The sequence below is a fragment of the Aythya ferina genome, assembly GCF_964211825.1.
Source record: "Aythya ferina genome assembly, chromosome: 3".
NCBI classification, from domain to species: Eukaryota; Metazoa; Chordata; class Aves; order Anseriformes; family Anatidae; genus Aythya; species Aythya ferina.
This window is the reverse complement of record NC_140298.1, coordinates 37,971,141-37,994,003: the sequence shown is the minus strand read 5'-3', so window position 1 is coordinate 37,994,003 and position 22,863 is coordinate 37,971,141. Positions and strand designations below refer to the sequence as shown.

General features: G+C 40.3%; 1 protein-coding gene across 2 annotated transcripts in view; it reads right to left on the bottom strand.

Moving 5' to 3' along the window:
* The window catches only part of SRBD1 (S1 RNA binding domain 1), a 129,063-nt gene extending 107,310 nt beyond the window's left edge, over nucleotides 1–21,753 (bottom strand). For both annotated transcript variants that reach the window (XM_084515173.1, XM_084515174.1), the window contains exons 1-11: nucleotides 21,620–21,753; nucleotides 16,284–16,481; nucleotides 15,405–15,487; nucleotides 14,778–14,943; nucleotides 13,358–13,720; nucleotides 11,726–11,892; nucleotides 10,501–10,618; nucleotides 10,242–10,380; nucleotides 7,864–7,960; nucleotides 6,313–6,448; nucleotides 226–329 (exon numbers count right to left, since the gene is read on the bottom strand). In XM_084515173.1, the coding sequence (XP_084371299.1) occupies nucleotides 226–329; nucleotides 6,313–6,448; nucleotides 7,864–7,960; nucleotides 10,242–10,380; nucleotides 10,501–10,618; nucleotides 11,726–11,892; nucleotides 13,358–13,720; nucleotides 14,778–14,943; nucleotides 15,405–15,487 (1,373 nt within the window). In that variant the 5' untranslated portion in view covers nucleotides 16,284–16,481; nucleotides 21,620–21,753. The remainder of the gene's footprint in view (nucleotides 1–225; nucleotides 330–6,312; nucleotides 6,449–7,863; nucleotides 7,961–10,241; nucleotides 10,381–10,500; nucleotides 10,619–11,725; nucleotides 11,893–13,357; nucleotides 13,721–14,777; nucleotides 14,944–15,404; nucleotides 15,488–16,283; nucleotides 16,482–21,619) is intronic.
* Nucleotides 21,754–22,863: the final 1,110 nt, after the last annotated feature.

Below are 22,863 nucleotides of genomic sequence, written 5' to 3'. Positions count from 1 at the left end.
ACGGCCAAAGGCATGTTCTTTTTTGTGTAATGCCACAGCAGTGGGAAATGTAGAGTAAGAAGTATCCATTTAATAGCTTCGTCTAATATGCATTTGCTTAAATTGTTCTCTTAATGTAACAAGACATGTGAGGTATATTTCAGTATGTAGGTGTCTACAGGAAAAAAAAAAAAAAAAAAAAAAAAAAAAAAAAAGACTTCCATAAGAACATGTATCCATGCAGACCTTTCATTGACACACCACCAACAGAATTCATTCTTCACCCCGTCAGGAATGTTGACCTTCACTGTCAGGATCTTCAGATTTTCCCCTCGGTTAATGGCCAGAATCTGAGTGCAAACATAAATGGCAGAGACAGATGACACACAAAATATCCAAAAGATAAACTTATCAACATTTGTGTACGCGCTTGCTTGACATTCTGTAGCAAATCATGATGGTGGTACAGTAAATCAGTTCACAAAGTAATAGGTTGTACAGATAACATCCACAATTTAAACACAGATTAAATCACACCATGGCATAACAAAGCATACATTTTTCACTGAGTCTGCAATCCCAAGATTCAGTTTTATCTTAAATACACTTACAACACAAGTCAGCATGAATTTAGTTGGTTGGGTAATTTTATAAGCCAAATGAAAACTCAAGAAATGAATTGAAAAATGAGTACAATCAGAGCTAGAGATCACAAAGGGAAAAAGTTAGTCCTTCATTTTGTTTCCCAAGAGCAACCAAATTTAAAATTAATTGTAAATCAGAGCTTGTGACACAAAGGCAGTCAGCTCAGTATGATGAATTTTCAGTTATTCACACCTAGTTCATAAACAGCTGAAAATATTGTAGTTGCACTCTTTAATGAACACTGCAGTCTATAACGTATGCACTTTTCTGGCAGTCTTGTGTACACAGCCGCATATTCATGATCTAAACATAAATCTCGCTGTAGAAGTGCTATCTGCATGCAGTCTTATTTTAATTGGAAGTCTGATTTCCCCTTTAAAGACAGGATGACAACGCAAGTGGTGGATACTGGAGGGTACTAGTGGACATTTCCTAGTCTGATCTCACTCTGAAGATGAGGAATGGTCACCTGAAAGGGACCTTATAATTTTAGTAAAGAAACTCACCAAGGTATTTTAGATACAAAGTAACACTTAGAAGAAGCTACAAATAAAACACAATTTTCGAGTTCCTTTTCCCTTCCAAAATACTTTAAAGTGCAAAAATAAAAAATAAAAAATCCGCTAGAAGTTGACATTCTTGTATTACTACACATGTTGCTGTACGTAGCAGGCCCTAAGCACTGTCACAACAGAGCATTCCGTGTCAATCATGAACTTTAATTCAATCACTAGCTAACTCAGACATGTCACATATGTTAAATACAATGGTTTAAAATGACTCCAGGACATACTACCAATTTATATTCCTCAGCCCTACTGCTCCTGTGACATACCAGGCCTGACATATCATTGAACAACAAAGCTAATAATAAAGATTGCATGTGAAATATTATAGCATCTGGTACCTTGACTGCCAAAGCAAATGTTTTCATGTAGAGATTAGAAAGACACATTTTAACAAATCAAATGCTTTCATGTTTATTCTGATTTTATTTTTAAAAAGAGAGAAAAGCTAAATGTCAAGCTAAAACGAAATCAAAATGATGCTCAGGACAAAGAATGCATCTGATAGAATTATAATGTCATCATTCACCATGCTGTTAGCGGGGTCAAGATTTGCATCACATTTTCCACAGGCGCTCCGTCTGTGGAACGTGTCAGTCACCTCAACTTAAACCAGCTGCACTGCACTAGCTAATATTTTTTCTACTTTTTTATTCTGAAAAAAATCTGCCTCTCCTGTTTGAAGTGAGGTCCGTTCAGAGAACCACTATCATCTAGGAAATGCTCAATGAGGAACGCAATTAGTCAATTTATCTTCTTAAAATAATGAAGACTAATCTATTTAATTAACATTCAGATACAGCTATTCTAGACAAAGTAATCTTTCAGTTCTGGAGAAAAGACTGCTTTTATGCTAGACATGAACAGATCCAGTGGAAGGATTAAGAGCAAAAAAATAAAATACAGATGGTTAAAAGAAAGCAAGAACAATTATTTAATCTAGTCACAAAATGCATAACAAACCTAATTCTGCTTATCACAAAAATGCAACATCCTTTCTATTTCACAGCTCTCCTCTGTGCCCCAGATTTGCTCAGATTCACTAAGTTTTGTATATTTTACCAAGGACTTTAATTTCCAATTATTTTTTAAGTATGAGATTGAAACAGAGCATTTGCCACAAACATTATACTTCATGAATAAATCCTTTTCCTCCCACCAATTCAGTCTTCTATAAATAGAGGAAGGCAACCCAAAGCATATACAACTGCTGAACTAGTTACAATTAGTCAAAAAAAATAAAAAATAATCAAACACACTCCTGAAAGACTTCTGTTTTAGTTGTGGCAGCACTGGTATAGCTACCTAACTGTATCCTCAAAGAGCCCAGTTCTGTTCTCTCTGCTGCCAGGGAAAGGAACCGTGGATGAAACTCCTCATGATAGCAAGACATTCCAGCTGCAGGGACCTACAGCCATCCGACTGCGTCAAAATCTCGAGTCAGACTTCTTACACAAGTTCTTTCTTATCTCACATTCAGTATTTTAACTTTTTCAAGCAAAAAACATGGCTCCATCTCTCCCAGTGTCTTATCTCCATCATTCCACGGCATATCTCACCACACAGAATGATGCCTTTCAACAACACAGAAAACGCTGAACTACCACATACATAGCTTCAGCTACACACAGCTGTACAACTACAGGACCAAACTACAGCTTACTGAACACCACTCGACCTTACTTTAATACATTCTGCAAGTCACCCCCAAGGCTGCAAACGCTTTGGTCATAAAGACAGTTCATCCTCTTATAGGTAACACAAGAATCTACCTACAGCTTGTTCCCCTTAAACTCCGATAAAAAAAAAAAAAAAAAAAAGTTTTCTTTCCTTACTTCATCATCAAATCACAAAATAAAAAGAAAGGAACTAGAAAACTAACAAGCAAAAATAATCAGGAAATTGAACAAAATCTTTTTTTAGAAAACAGGGAACTTAAATAGCAAACTGCATACATCAGAGATGATCATAAAATGTTTCTTTCTTGACTCGAAAAAACGAGCCCTGATGTACCCAGGGCCTTGAAACCTCAGTGAAGATCAAATGACTCCGACTTGAATATTTCCCTATTATGAATCTTAAATATGTTAGAATAGGCAATATGAGTGGTATTCAGGAAATGAAATACAAGTGAGAGTGCAGAGTCAACCTGTGATTACAAGAGCTTCACTGGAAAGCAGGGACAAAAAAAAAAAAAGAGAATTTAAAAAAAAAAAAAAAAGAGAATTTAAAATTTAAAAGAGAATTCAAAAAAAAAAAAAAAAAAAGAGAATTTAAGGTTCCTGATGAAAGGAGAAATAAATCAGAACTGCTTGAGTTAAACTTAACATCAAAAAGACATGAAAAGGACACATCCTAGATGACAAACAGTGCACGTGGGCAGAGTGCCAAGTAGGTTTGGAAAATCTGGTTTAGAGCCCTGGCTCTATCTGAGCAACAGTTTTCTTTATGTAAAACAGGGAAAATAACGATGCCTTGAACAAGAGGTAAATCATACCGTCATCCCAGAAAACATTCATATCACTCATATGCCCAATACACTTTGCATAGGTCAGCATTTCACAGCTCTCAGTGCAGGAAAAGCTCAAGTCTTTGACTGCTGAAGTGTCCATTCAATAGAAGAGCAGCCAAACAAGAAGTAATTTAGTTTTTCACCTAACAGCATCCAGACTGGAAGGAAGGGTCGGAAGAGCATTTAAAGGTAACCCATATACATTGTGAAATTGTTTGAATAATAAATCCATTTAAAGAAGAAGAAAATCATTGATAAATTCAAAATATTGCATTGTTTTAAAATTGTAACATATAATAGATTATTCTGCTGTGGAATAAGGCAGACAAAGAATATTTCTGGATGAAAGCAGTTGACAATTTTGTTTTAACGCTACTTAACTATGACCAAACCAAGAAACAATTCAGTTTGCAACTAGTAATGAACCCAGGTAAAGGCCCTGACAAATGTACTGACTGCATCAAACTTTGATCTGTAGTAATGGGGGCAGCCTAACTATCAGGACATCAGCTTCTCAGACACCAGTAAATTGGCTTTGTCCCCCAGTTCTTTTCCCAGTCATGTGGAACTGGACTTGGGGCTTAGGATAATCTAAGATGTCTCATAAGGGAACACTGTTGACTTTCAGAACAAACCCATTTTCAAGGGTTCTGCAGAGCTTCTCTATCTATTCTCTATTTAGCACTTGCAGGGGAAGCAGGCGATCAGGCCCAGTCAGCATGGCTTTATGAAAGGCAGGTCATGCCTGACGAACCTGATCTCCTTCTATGACAGAGTGACGCGCTGGGTGGATGAGGGAAAGGCTGTGGATGTGGTTTACCTTGACTTCAGCAAGGCTTTTGACACCGTCTCCCACAGCATTCTCCTCAAGAAACTGGCTGCTCTTGGCTTGGACTGGTGCACGCTTCATTGGGTTAGAAACTGGCTGGATAGCCGAGCCCAAAGAGTCGTGGTGAATGGAGCCAAGTCCAGTTGGAGGCCAGTCACTAGTGGCGTTCCCCAGGGCTCGGTGCTGGGGCCGGTCCTCTTTAATATCTTCATCGATGATCTGGATGAGGGCATTGAGTGCACCCTCAGTAAGTTCGCAGATGACACCAAGTTAGGTGCGTGTGTCGATCTGCTTGAGGGTAGGAAAGCTCTGCAGGAGGATCTGGATAGGCTGCACCGATGGGCTGAGGTCAACTGCATGAAGTTCAACAAGGCCAAGTGCCGGGTCCTGCACCTGGGGCACAATAACCCCAAGCAGAGCTACAGGCTGGGAGAGGAATGGTTGGAGAGCTGCCAGGCAGAGAAGGACCTGGGAGTGATGGTGGATAGTCAGCTGAATATGAGCCAGCAGTGTGCTCAGGTGGCCAAGAAGGCCAACGGCATCCTGGCTTGTATCAGGAACGGTGTGACCAGCAGGGCTAGGGAGGTGATCGTCCCCCTGTACTCAGCTCTGGTGAGGCCGCACCTCGAGTACTGTGTTCAGTTTTGGGCCCCTCGCTACAAGAAGGACATCGAGGTGCTTGAGCGGGTGCAGAGAAGGGCGACGAAGCTGGTGAGGGGCCTGGAGAACAAGTCCTACGAGGAGCGGCTGAGGGAGCTGGGCTTGTTCAGCCTGGAGAAGAGGAGGCTCAGGGGCGACCTTATTGCTCTTTATAGGTACCTCAAGGGAGGCTGTAGCGAGGTGGGGGTTGGCCTGTTCTCCCACGTGCCTGGTGACAGGACGAGGGGGAATGGGCTTAAGTTGAGCCAGGGGAGTTTTAGGTTAGATGTTAGGAAGAACTTCTTCACTGAAAGGGTTGTGAGGCACTGGAACAGGCTGCCCAGGGAAGTGGTGGAGTCACCATCCCTGGAGGTCTTTAAAAGACGTTTAGATGTAGAGCTTAGGGAAATGGTTTAGTGGGGACTGTTAGCGTTAGGTCAGAGGTTGGACTCGATGACCTTGAGGTCTCTTCCAACCTAGAAAATTCTGTGATTCTGTGATCTAGATTGTTTAACTTTTACGTGACACTGCTGCTGACAAGAGCTGCAATTGTGGATCATCTCCAGTTTTAATTTTCTGGATCCTTCCCCCTGATACTTCTCATCACTTTCACCTGACAAGCTTGATGCCAAATAGCTCTGAGCATTCTAGCCATAAGCACAGTCTGAGAGCTCTGTGCTGCAGCAAGCATCCAAAAGAAACAAAGAATAAGTTTATCCGAGTTTGCTTCAAATACTTACACTCTAAACAAGCAACTTCCACAACTATGAAATATCCCATTCTCACTTCCACACAGACAATAAATTGTCACTTATCCTTTATCCCTCTCCTGATAAAACTTGTGCAATTGTCACTGGTGTAAGGAACTGAGGGCATGGCACTGACACTGAAAATAAGTCATACCAGCAATGAAATCTCTGATCCCTATGCCATTATAAATATTGCTTTAATGAGAATTAGTTAGACAATAGACATAGTGAAGATACAGTCCTCTATTTTGTTTGTTAGTGCAGAGATTAACATCTTTGACCTGTATTTGAAGAATGTGAAGTCTATTACATTTGGTAACTAAACTTCAAAAGTAAAGCTATCTGTGCTAATTACAATAGTAAGAAAAAGAAAAACAAAATTTGAAGGTATACCTGATGATGCTGAATATTTTTTATATTACAAGAAAACTCATGGTATAGCTGGAATTTATCAATATCTTTTTCATTTCCATTTTTGGATGACACTTTCGCCAAGGCTGACTGGATACAAATGTACCTTTGCTGACATCTGAATAAAAGAAACAAATGTTAATAGGCATTTTAGCATAAAACTTGCAAAAAGCTATTAATGCATATTAAATAAAAAACAATGTCTATCCAATTATAAATTATGTCAACTCTGTAATCAGTCACAGACCTACTACATACCTTAATGCAGAAACTGACCTTACATATACTGACTGAAACATACCAAGGGAAGAAATTCAATGAGTCCTCAGGAAATGCTGAACACAGACCTTCTCATGAAAGTGAAGGATAATCAAAAGCCACCACCTGGACTTCAGTTTGGTCAGTTATTAGTTCAACTTTACAAAACAAATTTTGAGAAGTTGCAGAGAATATTACAGGAGTAATTTATGTTATACAAACACAAAATCTCCTTTGAACCTACCCATCCTCAGAACTCATTTCTTGCTTTGAGCAACTAACACCCGTAAAATTTTTCATTATTTTTACAAGTAACAGGGATCCTAAATACAGCTTCCTGAATGCTCCTTGAGATTATTACACATTTAGATCCAAATTACAATTTAGATCAAAGAGAGGTATCTGTGAAGAAATGTGCATCCAATTAAAAAGCTTCTGGTGGTCAAAAAAAGGGGGGGGGATAGTGTGGTAATGACTGAACCTCCTTTACAAAACATCTCCTCCATTGAAATTATCACACGGCTGTGCTCTAGCATTTTGATAAAATTGGCCATTACAACAAACAGCAAACATAGGCCAGCTAAACAGAACCAAACTGATTCAAACCAAACCATATGCTCCTAAGAAGGTATCTGTTATTTGATAATTGTGTTCTCTGTCCCAGATGGTATACAGCAAGGAGGGAAAAAAAAAAAGCAAAAAGCAACAAGCAACTTTTACTCTGTTACATGAACCTCCCTGGACATGACAAATACCAGGAAGTCATTACATAAGGCAAGAAAATTTAAGTTCAGCTAACACAGTAGAAGGAACTCCTGCTTTAAGAATAGTCCATCAGCCTGTTGGAGTAGTAATGCCAATATTAACTGTCAATAAACGTAATTACATTGACTGATGTCAAGCACTAAATATTGGAGCAGCTGCTACAGCAGACATGCCTTTGAAAATCTGCAGCTTGAAAGAAGTGCATGGAGAGAAAAATTTTCCCTTCAAGTGATCTCTCTGTAACTGCAAGGGAGATCAGCTCTATACGGAACAGAGCCATGGATAATTTGTCAGTTCTGAGTAGTCACAGTATCTTGCTACACTCAGAGATTTCTCCTCCACTGATAACCAGATGGGCAGAAACGCTAAAGAATGTCTCCTGCACAAGTGAAGGAAGAGACGTAACAGTAGTACTGTTTTCAGATCATTAAAAATTGTGAATCTGCGTGATAAGAGACTGATTTTTACCATGTAACCTGGAAAAGTTTAGGAAGTAAAATTCAAACTTACAATTTCCTGATAAAGTCCAAGGTATCTTTATCCTTCGCAAAGATATCAGCTAGAATATGCTGTACTCCAGCCTCTACTTCCTGGATATTTGCAAGTCCTTAGGGGGAAAAAAAATTAGTAACTATAAAAAAAAACTAATATGAAAAATTACACAACTGCATAAGCAATAAGAAAACATACACTAACTGAGAAAATTTGATGCAAGTTATCTATCAGATTTGCAGGTTTCACTGAAGAATTCTAGTTCACTGGATTTTTTTTAAACTATTCTTTCTTTCCAAAACATCTGTAACTGTTATATCTTTAGTAAATCTGAACTGATCAATGCAGTATCATAAATCAAAATAGCATTAAAATGGGAGAAAAGTAATATTTTTGTGAGTTTGGTGCTAACAGTTCTTGACATTTATGACAGATGAATTATTTACAATAGTAAAATTGGACATTCAAGTGTAATTTGTGAGATTGTAATAAAATGCATCAATTGCAGCAGAAATTTACACGTTTTGCTGACTGAGACAGAAACAGCCTAAAAACTTTGCTGGCAATCCTGTCCTTTCTCTGTGTAATACTTTTGTATTTCCCTGGCTATGTTGCAGGAGTTTGCATGGCAACAGTTCTGAGATAAGGGTAGACTCATCCTATCCCACAAAACACTGTTCAAACATTCAAACAGTGAAGTTGTAAAACATCTCCATAGACAAAGCATTACAGCGATCTGACAACAGAATCTTTCAGCTTTTAAAAAAGTGTTTAAATCTTGTATTTTAAAAATCAATCTATATAATTCTGCTTCTAGCAATGGTCAGTAGCAAATGCTTCAGAGCAAGAATCCTACAGTTGGCAGATGTGGGATTAACAGTCTAGCACAAAACACATTGTTTCTAACTCTACTGCCTGGTAGGCTGCACGTATGTTGAAAGAGCTTTTATAACACCATTTAGAAAAAATGCATAGCTCTGATAATTAATATTTTTACTGAATTCACAACCACTAGGGAGCTGAAAGCACCTTTCTTTCACTGTTGGATTACTGCACATGAAAAATTCAGTATTTGTCTTCTCAAAACCATTCGATTAAAAAAAACAAACAAACAAAAAAAAAAAAAAACATATCTTAAAAAGATTTGATGAAAACTTTTCTGCACAACAAAGCACTCACCACTTCAACAAAAACTCCCTCTGATCTCATACTGTATATAGGCTGTCTAACTGGCTTCCAAGTTGATAAAAGTGATCCAGTTTGTATATGGTTTCTGACGTGCCTTTCAAATTAAAATGATTATATAAACCCAACTATGTTATTTTTAGAACAAAAATGAAAATAAAGTATACTGATTTTAAAATCAGTAGTGTTTATACTGCAACAAATAGCACTGCCTTTTAAATGCACCCTAAATAATTTATGTTAACTTCCACCATGATTTTCTTTTGGCTCCTGAGACCAACAGAATAGTCAGATATGTGGTTGCAATAGACTGCTTTGTGACATTTTAAAAAGCAAAAACTAAATTATTTGGTAACTGATTCTCAATGCAAAGTTAGGATAATATTATAAACAATATATAATAAAATAGAATAACAACTGAAGTGGCAAGAGTAAGAATCACCCCCACGTGGGAGTTGAGCACTTATTACAAAAGTCAAAAAAGCAAGTGTTGGGGCAGGGAAAAACAAAAGCACTTCTCTATTTTAACACCATACAGAAGGTTGCAACAATCTTCGTATTTTATTGTCAGAGATTGCCCCCTACAGATTCACCCATAACTGCATTCACAAAGAAACACAGTTCTGCAGCCTATACATGAAACTATCAGATTGTTAAAGTTCCTGCTAAAATTTCAGCAATTACATCTTATCCAACCCCTACTGTCATCCAATAGCAAAAATTCTCCTGCTAATTCCAAGTCAGCAGAGCCAGATGTTATTAAAATATGCTGCAACGGATTAAATTTACTTAAATAAACAGTATGAATATAAACCTCTTCAATCTATATACAGTCTGTGTCAAATCTTCAGTTGACAGTTCAAATATGAGCAGAATCATAGAGAGGTTCAAGATATGTAGTACACTTCCTCCCTCTTTCCAGTAAATACAGACATGGACTATAACAACTCTGGACTTCTGTCTCTTGTATACCAGAATCATTGCTATTTACAACACACACACACAAAATAAAATAAATTTAAAAAAAAGTACAAACAGGAAAGGTTGGAGAACTATGGCACTAAATTTGAATTCTATTGCACCTTGCTAAAAGAAGTGTGGAATTTAAAATAGTTTAAAAAATCTTCCAGCAACCTAAGGACAATTAAAATAATTCCCCTTTTCAAACACTAGAAATAAGACACTAGTGCTAATAGAAGCAAAGCACTTACCTTTGACATTGGGTCTAATGTAAGAAAAGAGATTGAGTTCCATAGGATTCTGCAGGAGAGAAAGAGCTGCAGGTTCTAATCCCAGCTGCTTGGCCCTCTGGGCTTTGGTACCTTTACTCCCAGTTTTATAAGGTGCAGACTTAAAAACAAACAAAAAATAGTTATTAAAAGGCAAGGAAATATTTCAGTCATGCTATGTACGTTATGCATGATTACACTTAAACTAAGGATGATCTAAAAAAATGACTAGTATACTGACCACATGGTCCAATTCTTCAAAAGTTCTGCAGTTTAATAATGCTGTGAATAGGCATCCTGATAGCTTCCCCTCTTTCTTCAACTTCTGTATCATTGTATGTGTCTTCTTTGCAACAGAACTAAAAACATAAGAGAGATATTAACAGTTACATTTCATGGTGGATTAAAAAGGATTTTTGTTTTGACCTTGTCTAGTGCACTGCTGAAGACCTCTCAAACCTCTGAAGATTTTAATCTCATGCTAATCCCTTAACAAAATCCTGACAATTCAAAAAAGGGTTCCTAACCATCATTCTCTTTCTCTAATTCAAAGGATTGTCAAAATATGTTGTGGTAGCCTTAAGAAAAAGAATCAAACGATAGAGAACATCATTACTGCTATATACATTTTTTGGAAGATTACTGACCCAAAAGCCAAATAAAAAGGTCAAAAGTTAAATCCATGTCAATGAGCACTTACAGCTGTAATTCATACCAAAGCAGTTCTGCAGCACGAAGGACAGCATACCAGATTTTAAACCTTAATTAAGATACCTGTGACATTACCCTGCTTCAGACAGTGAAGGTGTTTTGTTATGATTTAAATAACTCATTCAGACCATCTCAGGCCACATTCCCTCTTTGGAAAGAACCTTTTCCTAGGACACAACCTGAGAGTAAAAGAGGCTGCATGAAAAAACACGTTGACAGAATAGCTGAAGTCTGTACCCTTGTCTCAAGAGAGTACATCCACCCAAAATCAACAAGGAATGAGAGCAGTCTCATCCACCCCTGCAGCAGGCTTTGCTGTAATGGTCCAGGATGGTTTAGCCCACCCTCCTGGTATACTACAACCTCAAGTAGTGTTCTTTACTAGAAAGCTTCGCTATCCCAAGCAAGAAGTCAAGGGATTCTTAGCAGTTCTTTTTCTAAGACTGCAATTTATATCTAATTGGTCTACATATTTCCAGGATCTATAAGCTACTAAAATTGCAGACCAAAATATTTTTTTTCTTGAAAATTAATAATGTTGGATTTCTTTTTATGTAGACTAAAAAACAGACAGGCATCAAACACAGCTACCTCAGTTTTCAACTTCCTTTATGAGTTCATTCATAATGTGTACAATGTGTACACATTGTGTATAATGTGTGCAGTGTGTACAAAATGTCAGAAACAAGGGATGCAGAAGCAGCAACAGGTTGTTACTCACCTCTTTCTCAGCTACCTCCCAGTAACTTACTTACCGTAGCTCTTCCAATGTTTGCTGCACTTCTCGCAAGGCATCAGCCTCCAGATTATTGATGAGCTCTTTTCGATATCGAGCAATAAAAGGAATTGTGTTTTCTTCTTGAAAGAGGCGAATTAAGTTTGCACATACCCATGGCTCAACATTTGTTCTTTCTGACAAAACCTGTAACAAGAAAAAAAGAAACAACACACCACACAACAAAATGCTTAGGAAAGGTAGTGGATTGCTTTAAACAGCCTCTTACTCAAGTTCAAAACCAACTACAGAATAATATGCTAACCAGCTTTGTCCCTGACAAGACAAGATGTAAGTCTTCCCACACATCCAACCACCACAACCAGTACTTCAAGAAGACTTGTAACAACCAATGTTTCCAAGACCTTGTGACTACAAATAAAAAAAAAAATAAAAAGGAAAATACGGTCTCTTGGGAATAGAATTAAATAGGATAAACAACAACAACAACAACAACAACAAAAAAGACAAGCTACCCATGGCAACACAGAAAACTTGAAGCTTTTTTTGTTTCTTTTAACCAAACACCAGTATACCTCTTGGTTAAGCAAAACAAAAAACAAAACACGAACACAAAGCTGATACAAATTCAACTCTGCCAATAGAAACTAGTATGATATTACCGTAGGTTTCAAGATGAATTAAGTCTCACACACCTAAACGTGATTTTGTACAAACAGGGCTTTCTATAGATAGAATTACAGTGCATCAAAAAGAAGATGAGAACAAATTAGATAGGTACTTTATCTTACCAATGGTTTAACTATCATGGGTTGTTTGAACTTTACTACAATTATTCCCATAGACAGCTGATTTAAAAGCCTTTCAAAATTATGAGGCCTAAAAACATAAAAACTCCAGCACAATCACATTCACTACATTTAGAGCAGCAATACAGTAAAGAACAAATTCTCTACCTGCATTTCCAATAATATTTTAGAAGAATCAGGCATATAAAATTTCATACCCTTTTATGTAGGCAGTACTAACCATGATACATATTGAACTCATATTAAAACATTCTCTAACAATAGCTAGCATGCCAGAATGAGAGCTATCCTAAAACTGTCTTTATTTGAATGGCTTCAAAGTTAACATCCTACAAAAAGGAAAAATGGTATTTCCCTTGATGTCACTGTTGTTTCAAGAAAGCAAACTTCTCCTTCATGGTACTGCAAACTGGTACACGCTCTTAAATGAACCTCTACAATGAAATGATCCATGCTAACTATATCTTAAATTCTGAAACAGGCACCCCAAATCTTTCAGCATCCATTCCTTTAGAAGTTTCAGTTGGCTATACCAAAAAACTTGTGCTGATACATAAGAAATATGCAGCAAACTGTTACAGGCAAGCTTTGTAGTAAGGACTTCATAAGTCACAGATGTTAGAATAAAGTTAAGGTTTGAACTTTTAACAGTTATCAACCAACATTTATATTTATACATACATTATGACAATTTAATCAGAGGTTAAAGGAGTACTTAGCAGCACAATGACTCTGACATTCCAACTGATGCCAAGAGGATTCAAATTGCATGTTAGATTCTACGTGCAAATTATGTAGGAAATGATTTCATTGACACCTGAGAAAAGGAAAAGATCTCATACCTGTACAATATCCCAGTTCATTTCAAATTCTTCTTTTACTTTGTTGCCTCCTAGATTTTTTACTGGCTTTCCTTCAGGAGATGTAGTCGATTTAATCTTTTTAAAAGGTGGTTCATCAAATGCAAAATCCTCCTCAGATTTCTCATGTTTCACTTGATTTCCCGCTATAGGAGCACTTGTTGAAGGTTTTTCATCACTCTCTGAACTCTTTACATTCGTCCCTTGGAATGAGTTTGTTTCCATTTTTTTAGGCACTACTGGCATTTGTTTTAAAGTTTTCAATTCAGTGCCTACATTTTCTTCTTTATGTTTTAGAAGTTGCACCCTATTATCTTCTGCAGGAGCAATAGGCAAGGATACATCCTACCAAAAAGGACACAGAAACCATATTAGGCATTGACTTATAAATTGTCTCAACCACATTTCAATTAAAACCATGGAAAACTTCAAACCAGACATTTTTTTCCCCCAGAGAAGTCTCTGTCTGGCAGGGAAATGCCAAGCCAGACATCAAGCAACCTGAAATATTTCTTGTGTGTAGGAAATAAAAAGATAAACGTACCAACCAGACCCACAATTTAAAAGAAAGATCAAATTAAATTATCCCAGAAAGATTTAAGTTGGGCTCTCATTTAGAAGTTATCAACCTACAGTCCTTACCTCCACTAATCTGAACAAAACTGGGAGCAGCATTGCAGGGAAGCACACTTCCAATGAGGTATTAGGTGCAAAATGGGAACTGGAACTGAGATTTGGTCTGCTATTGCTTAACTTTGGACAAGCCGTGTGTTCTTTCCTGAATTTCCCCAGAGATCACCTTCAGAGTCCATGAATGTATTTCTCAATATACCACGTATCTCAAAACATTCAGAAAAATAAATACAAACTAGAAGTATTGGCTCCTGTCATGACCTACCCTCTCATGCTAATCTTTGACAAAAGACAACTAACTTCTGATAGCAATATATCATAGATTCACCACAATAAATTTCTGCCCTTACTGGGTTGAACAACCGTGCAAGGAAACATAAGGAAACAGGACTTATTTGTGTTGTGGTACTGAGCTGGTAAAAATGTAGAAGACATCAAAGGAGTAACACGCAAACCAGAGGCATTATGGTGTTTAGTTTCCATTATGGAAAAAACAGTGCTTTTTATGTATTTTTGTTGTTGAAAGAGATCTTCATGGAAAACCCTATCAATAATCACTGGCTAAAGTTTTAAAGGGAGAGTCCTTAGATTTGGGACAGTTAAATACACAAGGAAAGCCATATTTATCAAATCTACTTAATCTTTATGGTAACATTTGAATCAGATGAGCTGATCACTCAGTCATGCAACCGAATGCACTAGCATTGGACAAATTCTACTTATGTTACTTGCCCTCCACGGTAATTGTCTCTTGCTTACAGATACTCACCAATTCTTCTTTTATTGCTACCTTCTTGACCTTTTTCCTGGCCACTGCTGACCGTGGAGCAGCAGGTTTTTTAGGTTTTGCCACATTTTTCTTTGTCAACTGAGGTCTCTTGGCAACTTTGCTTTTTGGCTCCCACTCCTCCTCTTCCTCTTCGGATTCAGAGCTCCTGAAAAACAAACAAGTAAACAATACTGCTTGTGAGAAGAATAAAAAGCAAGCCAATGAGTGTTTTCTGCCACTAAAAGAAACAAACAGGAAAAATAAATAGAAAGATAGATACACTCAAAAAAACACAGGTCTTTCCTGTTGCAGAGCTAACAGCTGGAACCATTTAACAAGCTTTCCTGAAGCTCATCACTGGCATGCACACACAGTGTTTCAACAACTGGCAATTCAGTTTCACTCTAACTTCATCGTGAGCATGAAGCAGCAAAAGTAGTTTATGTTTTACAATTTAGAAATTTTGTGCACTAAGAATTTTTAATAAACCTCTCAGAAATTGTGTTGTTCTTGTGCTTCTATTAAAGCTTTGCACAAATCTTTGAAGAAAACTGTTGTAACATATATATCAAAACTATATACCATATAAATGAAAAAAAAAAGCCACCATGGAAACAGTAATCTTACGAATTAAGAAATGGAGATAGTTCATCATCTTCTGATATAAGGGCTTTGGATTGAGATTTCACCCTTCTTGGTAGAGATGTCATCTGAAACAGAGTGGAGAAGAAAGAAACAGAACATTTGGTTAAAGTTAGTTTCTTATTCAGCCCTTTAACTCGCTGCCAAGTGTGTCCTCATAATGTCTTCACCAATCACAAAAATTTCCTCCAGAGAAAGTTTAGATTTCTTAGTATTCAAGAATTTAGGCCACAGCAGCAGACATTCAACAATCTTTTCAATTTAGCCCACAGACAAACCAGCACTAAAGACTCCAATTATTTTTGTACTCAATTGGAGGTAACTATTCCAGCTGCATGTAAAGCTATCCTAGCAGAAAGAATACTGGTTCCCAGACATATTACTGTGTGTCAGTTGCATACTGTGCCAGTCTTTTCTCCATCAGTCTTCTAAGAAATACAGAAAATAAAATTAAAATCCAACAATGTGAGCTAGCATATGTTTTTGATGTGAACAGTATTGCAAGAAGATTTTCCATTTAGATCTAGAATTTCATCTTTAAAGACCAGTTGTTGCTTGTATGCATATTAAAATCAATGATTCTGAAAGAGCTGTTTGTTTTCCTTGTAAAGCAAATCCAGAATTTACTTAAGTGACAGTTGTCAGTACCATAGCAGAAGAATGATTATTGGAGGCCCACATCAAATAGCACTAGCTATAAGCTTACTTAAAAAATACAAGCCTGGAGCAAATGCCACGGTCAGTAACAGGTCAGCTCTCCTGTACTGCTTCATTGACTGCAATCCTATCTGGTGAACAGTCAGAACATGCCGATCACAGAAATCCACAGAATCTCCACAGAATATACACACACAAAAAAGTTACCTTATTAGCTTCTTGGGTTACTATTCTGCACCTGGAGTTTTGAGACACCTACAACTTCACCTGGACACTTTGTTTCTCAGTTTTCCTTTGCTCTTTACAGCTTCATGGTCACCATCATAGTCCTGAGTTAGTTATAGATTTATTCTTGTTGCCTCAGAGGCATGAAAATAACGTTTCCATTTTATATTGTACTTCACTCTGTGAATGGGAGAATCAAAAAATGTTATTCATATTTGCAACACCAAGATTTCCACAATTAGGTAACACCTGAGTCAGATGGATCTCTGATCTCTTTTGCAGGCACTGGGACACCTTTCAAATGGTCAAATTTCACAGTTCTTTCCATTTTTAAACTAGGTATTCAGCTTCAATATCATTACTGGTCATGCTTCTTTAGCTAATCCAACCAGTATCCAACCGTCTTCACCCAGTGCACTAACAGAAGCACAATTACCATGCAGCAAATATAGAAAGGGCATAGGAAAGCATGAAATAGAATAGAAAGTGATATGTTCTATGGAAAAGTTTGATGTCATTTGTGTTTTTTTTCCTTTTGATTTCTTGGATTTTTTGCTTAAAAATAATTAGACCACCTTTTTTGTGTTTGCTGCAGAACTTAACAAAGATGGAGAAGTATCAAATACACATGGCAGATCCAGGCGATCAGCTCAGCACAGAACCTGTCCTGTGCCCCACTCATCAATAATGTGATGTCAGCTCTTAAATGCACGTAGCAAGATGGGACTGGTCTCATCTAGATTAATAATATAATTAAAGTTGAAGCATAGATTATCCACTAGATTTTCCTGAGAATAGCAGTAACCTGTTCCTGAAAGTGTTGGTACATGCACTCAAAGTTAATTTGGACTAAGGTAAGATATCAATACAAAGCAGACTTATTTCCAAATAACTCTGTGAATAGACAAGCCATGGTCAGAAGCCAAAGCGAGCCAAAATGAATCCTACAACTCTGAATAAAGGCCAGAGCATCTACAAGATGAATATCAAACACGGGGTATCACAACGTAAAAATAAAAAAAGTCTGGGTATTTCACTGGGAGGTGAGGTCCAGTCACAACCATGCCCCCCTTCTAATAAACATATGCACTGAATTAACTGTACTCAAAGCAGGAATCTTGCAGTTGCTACCTATATTCTTTTTGTATACAAAGAATCCTTTTTTGATTCAAGTCCACAAACACACTTCTGATTTGATTCCAATTGCCAGACAGCTGTCTGCTAAATTTTCCTCCTGAGCTGCCTGCACTAGGGTGTGCTAACACCTACAGTTAATGACTAAGAAAAACAGTCCTTCTGTGATTCACTGCAGGGGGAGGCAGGGAAGAGGATGAAAAAGCAACGAGTCTAAATGCCACTGGTGATGATGAACAAATATTACAGAATTTTTATTTTTTAACTTAAAAGACAATCTCTGAAGTGAGGCTGGAAGACAGAAAAAAAAAAAAAAAGAGGCAAGCACAGATACGCTTCACAAGGGGGGTCTAAAATGATCATAGCGCTGACTACACGACAAAGCACTCACAGGCTATTGCCTGCGCTGTGCTCCGCTTCTACTTGGATACAATTCCCTATGTTTCGTGAAGGAGACTTGTCAAGAGAAGCAAAAAGAGGTTCCTGCCTCCAATGTTGAGTGAGCTAGGAAAGACGTTATTCATCCCACAGCGTACTGGGATCAAACCAGGGTGAAGCTGGCCACTCGTATTACATTTTTCAGATGGACTGCCCTCAGCAGCAAAACTTCCTTTACCACTTCCTTCTCTGTAGCCTCCAGGTAACCATGCTCCCAGCCACGTGTAGGCAAGGCCTAGTTTCTACCCCAAGAAAAGAAACTACAGCTTACACAGAACTGTGCCCCCTTCCCAAATCCAGAAAACTCCACAGCTGTAGAAGAGCCAACTACAAGGCTGACTGCTTCTTGAACAATGAAGAGTACTGAATTTATACCAGAGAAAAGTCAGAACAAACCTTTTCTATCCCCACCTGTGTCTCTTTTCACTGTAGCTGTGCCTTATGGCAGGTGGTTGCAGTGCCCCTACACTTAGCACCTGAAGAACCTAAACATACAGCATGCAGTGATGTGCACAGCTATCTAACCACCCTGTGTAGGATTTCACTGGCTTGCCATTCCGTGTATTCAACTCCTACAGCTCTGTTCTAGAAGCTCTCCTAGCAGTCAAAGCCAGCAAACGTCCAAGCGATGTTTGCTAGTACATTGTTTTTTCTTATTGTATGTATTGGCCAAAAATTTTGTGGTAATTAAAAAGAATGCTCCTTGAGAAAACAAGATCTTAACAATCATCCTGCCAACAGTATTTTCACTTCTACAAGAGGCAACAAGAGTTAGGAGCTAGAAACTTCTGCCTTGCACAAGCAGCTCTTGTTTCATTTCAGATCTGTCCACAAATAATAATCTAAACCTGTGCAATAGGCTGAAACCTTAACACAGAACCTTTTCCCCTCTTCAAGGAAATAAAAATTCTTCTGCTCATCTGCCTCACAAGTGACAGAAGACAGCATGAAACTTCCCTGCTAGAAACACCCAAATTCTCTCTGCTTTACATAGTCAATAATCACTAAGGGCTTTCTTCTCCACAAAAGAACAAAAACATTTCAGGACATTCTTCAAAACTACTCCCCACGTAAAAAAGAAAGAAGACTTCGCAGAATTATTACACTGTCCAATGAGGAAGGCTTGAATCTGTTTAAATAATTGCTATTGTAGGTAAATATATTTCCCAGGTCTACTCTCCAAGCAGTTTTGTTACCAATTCTCTTGCTCCCAACACTTCTATTCTCTCCATCCAATGCAAACTCCACAATGCATCTGAACTATCCCAGTGGCTGTACACTTCTCCCTGTCTGACAACTACTTGTTAAAATATGGTGAATGCAGTTGGATGTTGGGCCACACCACGACCAAAGAGAAGAAATGGCAGAGCTCTTCTTACACTTCACTGTACAGAATCTTAATACCAGTTTGCATAAAACATACAGCAAGGGAATGAAGTAATCATTCTGCTGTTCTCTCTTCACACATCTGAGTTCCAGGCAGTGTGTGCAGTGTAAGAAGATTAGGACTTTAAGGGCCTTATTACGTTAAAGAGCAATCCAAGCTTCATTTAGAGACTTTAGAAGGATGATATTCTCTTCATCCTCTCTATTCATGCAAAGATACAACCTATCAAAAGTAACTTTCATAAGCAAGTACTTCGGTATGAGCAACTACTTGCAGAAGAAGTTTTTAAAGTCCTGAAAACTTAAATGTAACCAGAAGAAAAATAAACAAACAAACAAAAACTCTTTTAACCCCACCATCTTCCAAGAACTCCAACAAAACCCATGACTACCACAGAGCTACGTAACTCAATGACTAGAGCAAAAAATTTCAAAATTAGAAATTGCTCCACTGATCCTAACAGACTGTGTTATCTTCTACAGTGCACACTAGGGAAAAAATAACCGTTTAAAGTTATAGAAAATATTATGCCTCTACAATATGATCAAGCAAATGTCATTATGGTAAGTTTAAATCTCACAACCTTACTACATTAAGTCACATAAATCCCTCATAAAGAAAAAAGAGAAATATAGATCTGAGGATCAACAAAGGCAGCTGCACCTTACAACTCACACAGTTTTTTCTACCTGAAGGCACAATATTAAAAAAGCACAAAACCTAACCACCAAAACACACACATACGTTAAACACACACACATACGTGAAATTTTGTTTCATTTCTGTAACTGCAAAAAATCCTCTAGCACAAAAGGACACAGAAACTTCTAAAGCTCTTTTCCCTATTAACTCCAAGTAACGCATTCCTTCCAGAAAGGAAATCTGTCTGTGTAGGAAGCTCCTCAATCACTGCTCTGCAGCCTCTGCTTTTATAAGAAAATAGCAAGGATAATAAAATTTTGCATTTTAGCTTTTCCTAATATCACACAGTCCTAGCCAACCAATAGTTTATTATAACATCAAGCATCTGGGGCAGGACATAAAAAGCACTACGGATCCCACATGACAAGTGCATTTCAGACCATTATTAGCAACAGCAGAATGGCCCACTCTAATAACTATATGTAGGTTTTTAACAGTTTGATTTGGCTTGTCATTTTAAGACACTTCCACTGCATGCCAGAACTAAGACAAAATCAAAGCGTGAGCATCCTGTCAAGCAGCATAGAGGAGAAAATGCTACACAGACCAATGGCAGGGACTTGCACTGAAATTACTGCTCCATAAGATTTTTGTCATCTCCAACAACTAAGTTGTACTTGAAAAATATAAAACCAACTTACTTGCAGCTAAAATCTTGGCGAACTCCCAGACACTTTTGCTGGGAAAAGCTAGTGCACTAGATTTCCAACTTTCTTTTCCTACAAAAAGACAGTCGGGACTACCTGAGAAAGGAGTCAGATAGAAACCAGGGGTCTCCAGCGCTAACTGGGAAGTTACAGCCAGAAACAAAGGTGCAGGCACGTAGGGTGGGTGTGCATGTACAGCAGAATCCCCGCTAATCACCAAGGAAAAGGCTGATAGTGCAGAATCACAGAAACATTTAGGTCGGAGAAGACCTCGAGGATCATGTAGCAGAGGCTCTGCAGCAGCAGCACCACCACGGCAGCACGCCAAGGCCGCACGCTGGGCGCACTCCTTGCTGCCCATCCGTGGTCCTGCACCCGATGGTCAGGCTGGACGGCAGGAGCCACCTGCACCATGGGGCGCTGCCAGAGGGGCTGTGCACAGCAAGGGATGGGGCAGCGCTCTCCGTGTGCCTCTCTTTCACGTGGTTATCTTGAACCACCTCTGAGGTAACACCAACCAGGTGGTGCTACCGCAATGGCAAGGGGCTCCTGAGCCAGCACAGCTGCGGGATGATGCGTGGCCAGTCCCCTCCTGCCCAGCAAACCAGCCACAGCGCTCCCACTGGCTCTGACCTAACGGGTTTCTTTCTGAGGGACAGCGAAGTCCTCTCCTGCAGCACGTTTGGCCGTGAAGGTGACACTCGTTTGGGGATCCTGTGCGGCACGTGTGGAGCTGAGACTGCACGGCTCGCTGCCGCGATGCGCTGCAGCCACACCGCGGCTGCCGGGCCCGGAGCGGCACCGAGCCGCGGGCACCCGCTGCGCGCCCCCCGCTGTCCCCGCAGACCCCGGCAGCACCGCCCGCTTCACCCGCGGGGCTCGGCTCCTCCAGAAAACGCCCCCGTTTCCACCCGGCAGAGCGGAACAAAAGGCGGCCCCCCGCCCCGAAGGGCGCCGGGGCCCGCTCCCCTCCGCCGCCGAGCAGCCCTGCCCTGCCCCGCCCCGCTCACCCGCGCACGGCGAGGGCCGGGAGGCGCCTCCCAGGCTTCGCCCCCCTGCCGCCGAGTTTGAACGGGCCGCCAGGTCAACCCGGCCGCGCCGAGCCCAGCCGCCCCGCCGCGGGGAGGAGCAGGAAGCGCCGGGCGCGCCGCGCTGCAGGAAGCGGCCACCGAGCGGGGCGGAGCGGCCCCGGCCCCCGCCCCCGCCTTCAGCCCCGCTCCGCCCCGCTCAGCCCCGGGCTCCTCCGGCCGCACGGGTGGCGGTGGCCGCCCTGCCCCTGCCTGCCCCAAGGGGTCCCCCGCGGCCGGCGAGGCCCCCGCCGCCGCCGCCAGGTGGCGCTGGGCGCCGCGGGGCCCGGGCGCTGAGGGAGCGGCGGGGCTGGCGGCTGCGGCGGCGCGGGGACGGGGTGGGGAGAGAGGGGGCAAGCGCTCCTCGCGGTTTGGTGTCGGCGGTAGCCGGCGTGTGACATAGAATCACAGAATCATTAGGCTGGAAACGACCTCCAAGATCATCTGGTCCAACCACCCCCCTACCACCATCACCCACTAAACCATGTCCCTAAGCACCAGGTCCAAACTTGCCTTGAATACCACCAGGGATGGGGGCTACACCACCTCCCTGGGCAACCCCTCCCAATACCTGACTGTTCTTTCTGAGCATAAATGTTTCCTAATTTCCAACCTGAACCTCCCCTGGCACAACTTGAGGCTATTCCCTCTAGTTCTATCACTAGTTACCTGCGAGAAGAGGCCGACCCCCAGCTCCCCACACCTTCCTTTCAGGCAGTTGAGAGCAATGAGGTCTCCCCTGAGCCTCCTCTTCTCCAGACCAAACAACCCCAGTTCCCTCAGCCGCTCCTCACAGGCCTTGTGTCCCAGGCCCTTCACCAGCTTCGCAGCCCTTCTCTGGACATGCTCCAGGGCCTTGATGTCCTTCTTGTGGTGAGGGGCCCAAAACTGAACACAGCACTCGAGGTGTGGCCTCACCAGAGCTGAGAACAGGGGCACTATCACCTCCCTGGTCCTGCTGGCTGCAATATTCCCTGATGCAAGCCAGGATGCCATTGCCCTTCTTGGCCACCTGGGCACACTGCCGGTGCAAGGGCTGGTGCTCTGGTGCCAGCAGGCCAGCACCTGCTGCAATATGAAAGGTGCCCTGGACTTTCATTTAAGCTAATGACAGAGTGGAGATGCAAAAAAATCTAGGTTCAGTTCCTGGCTCACAGGAGTTTGCAAGCTATTGGAAACGTTTCCAC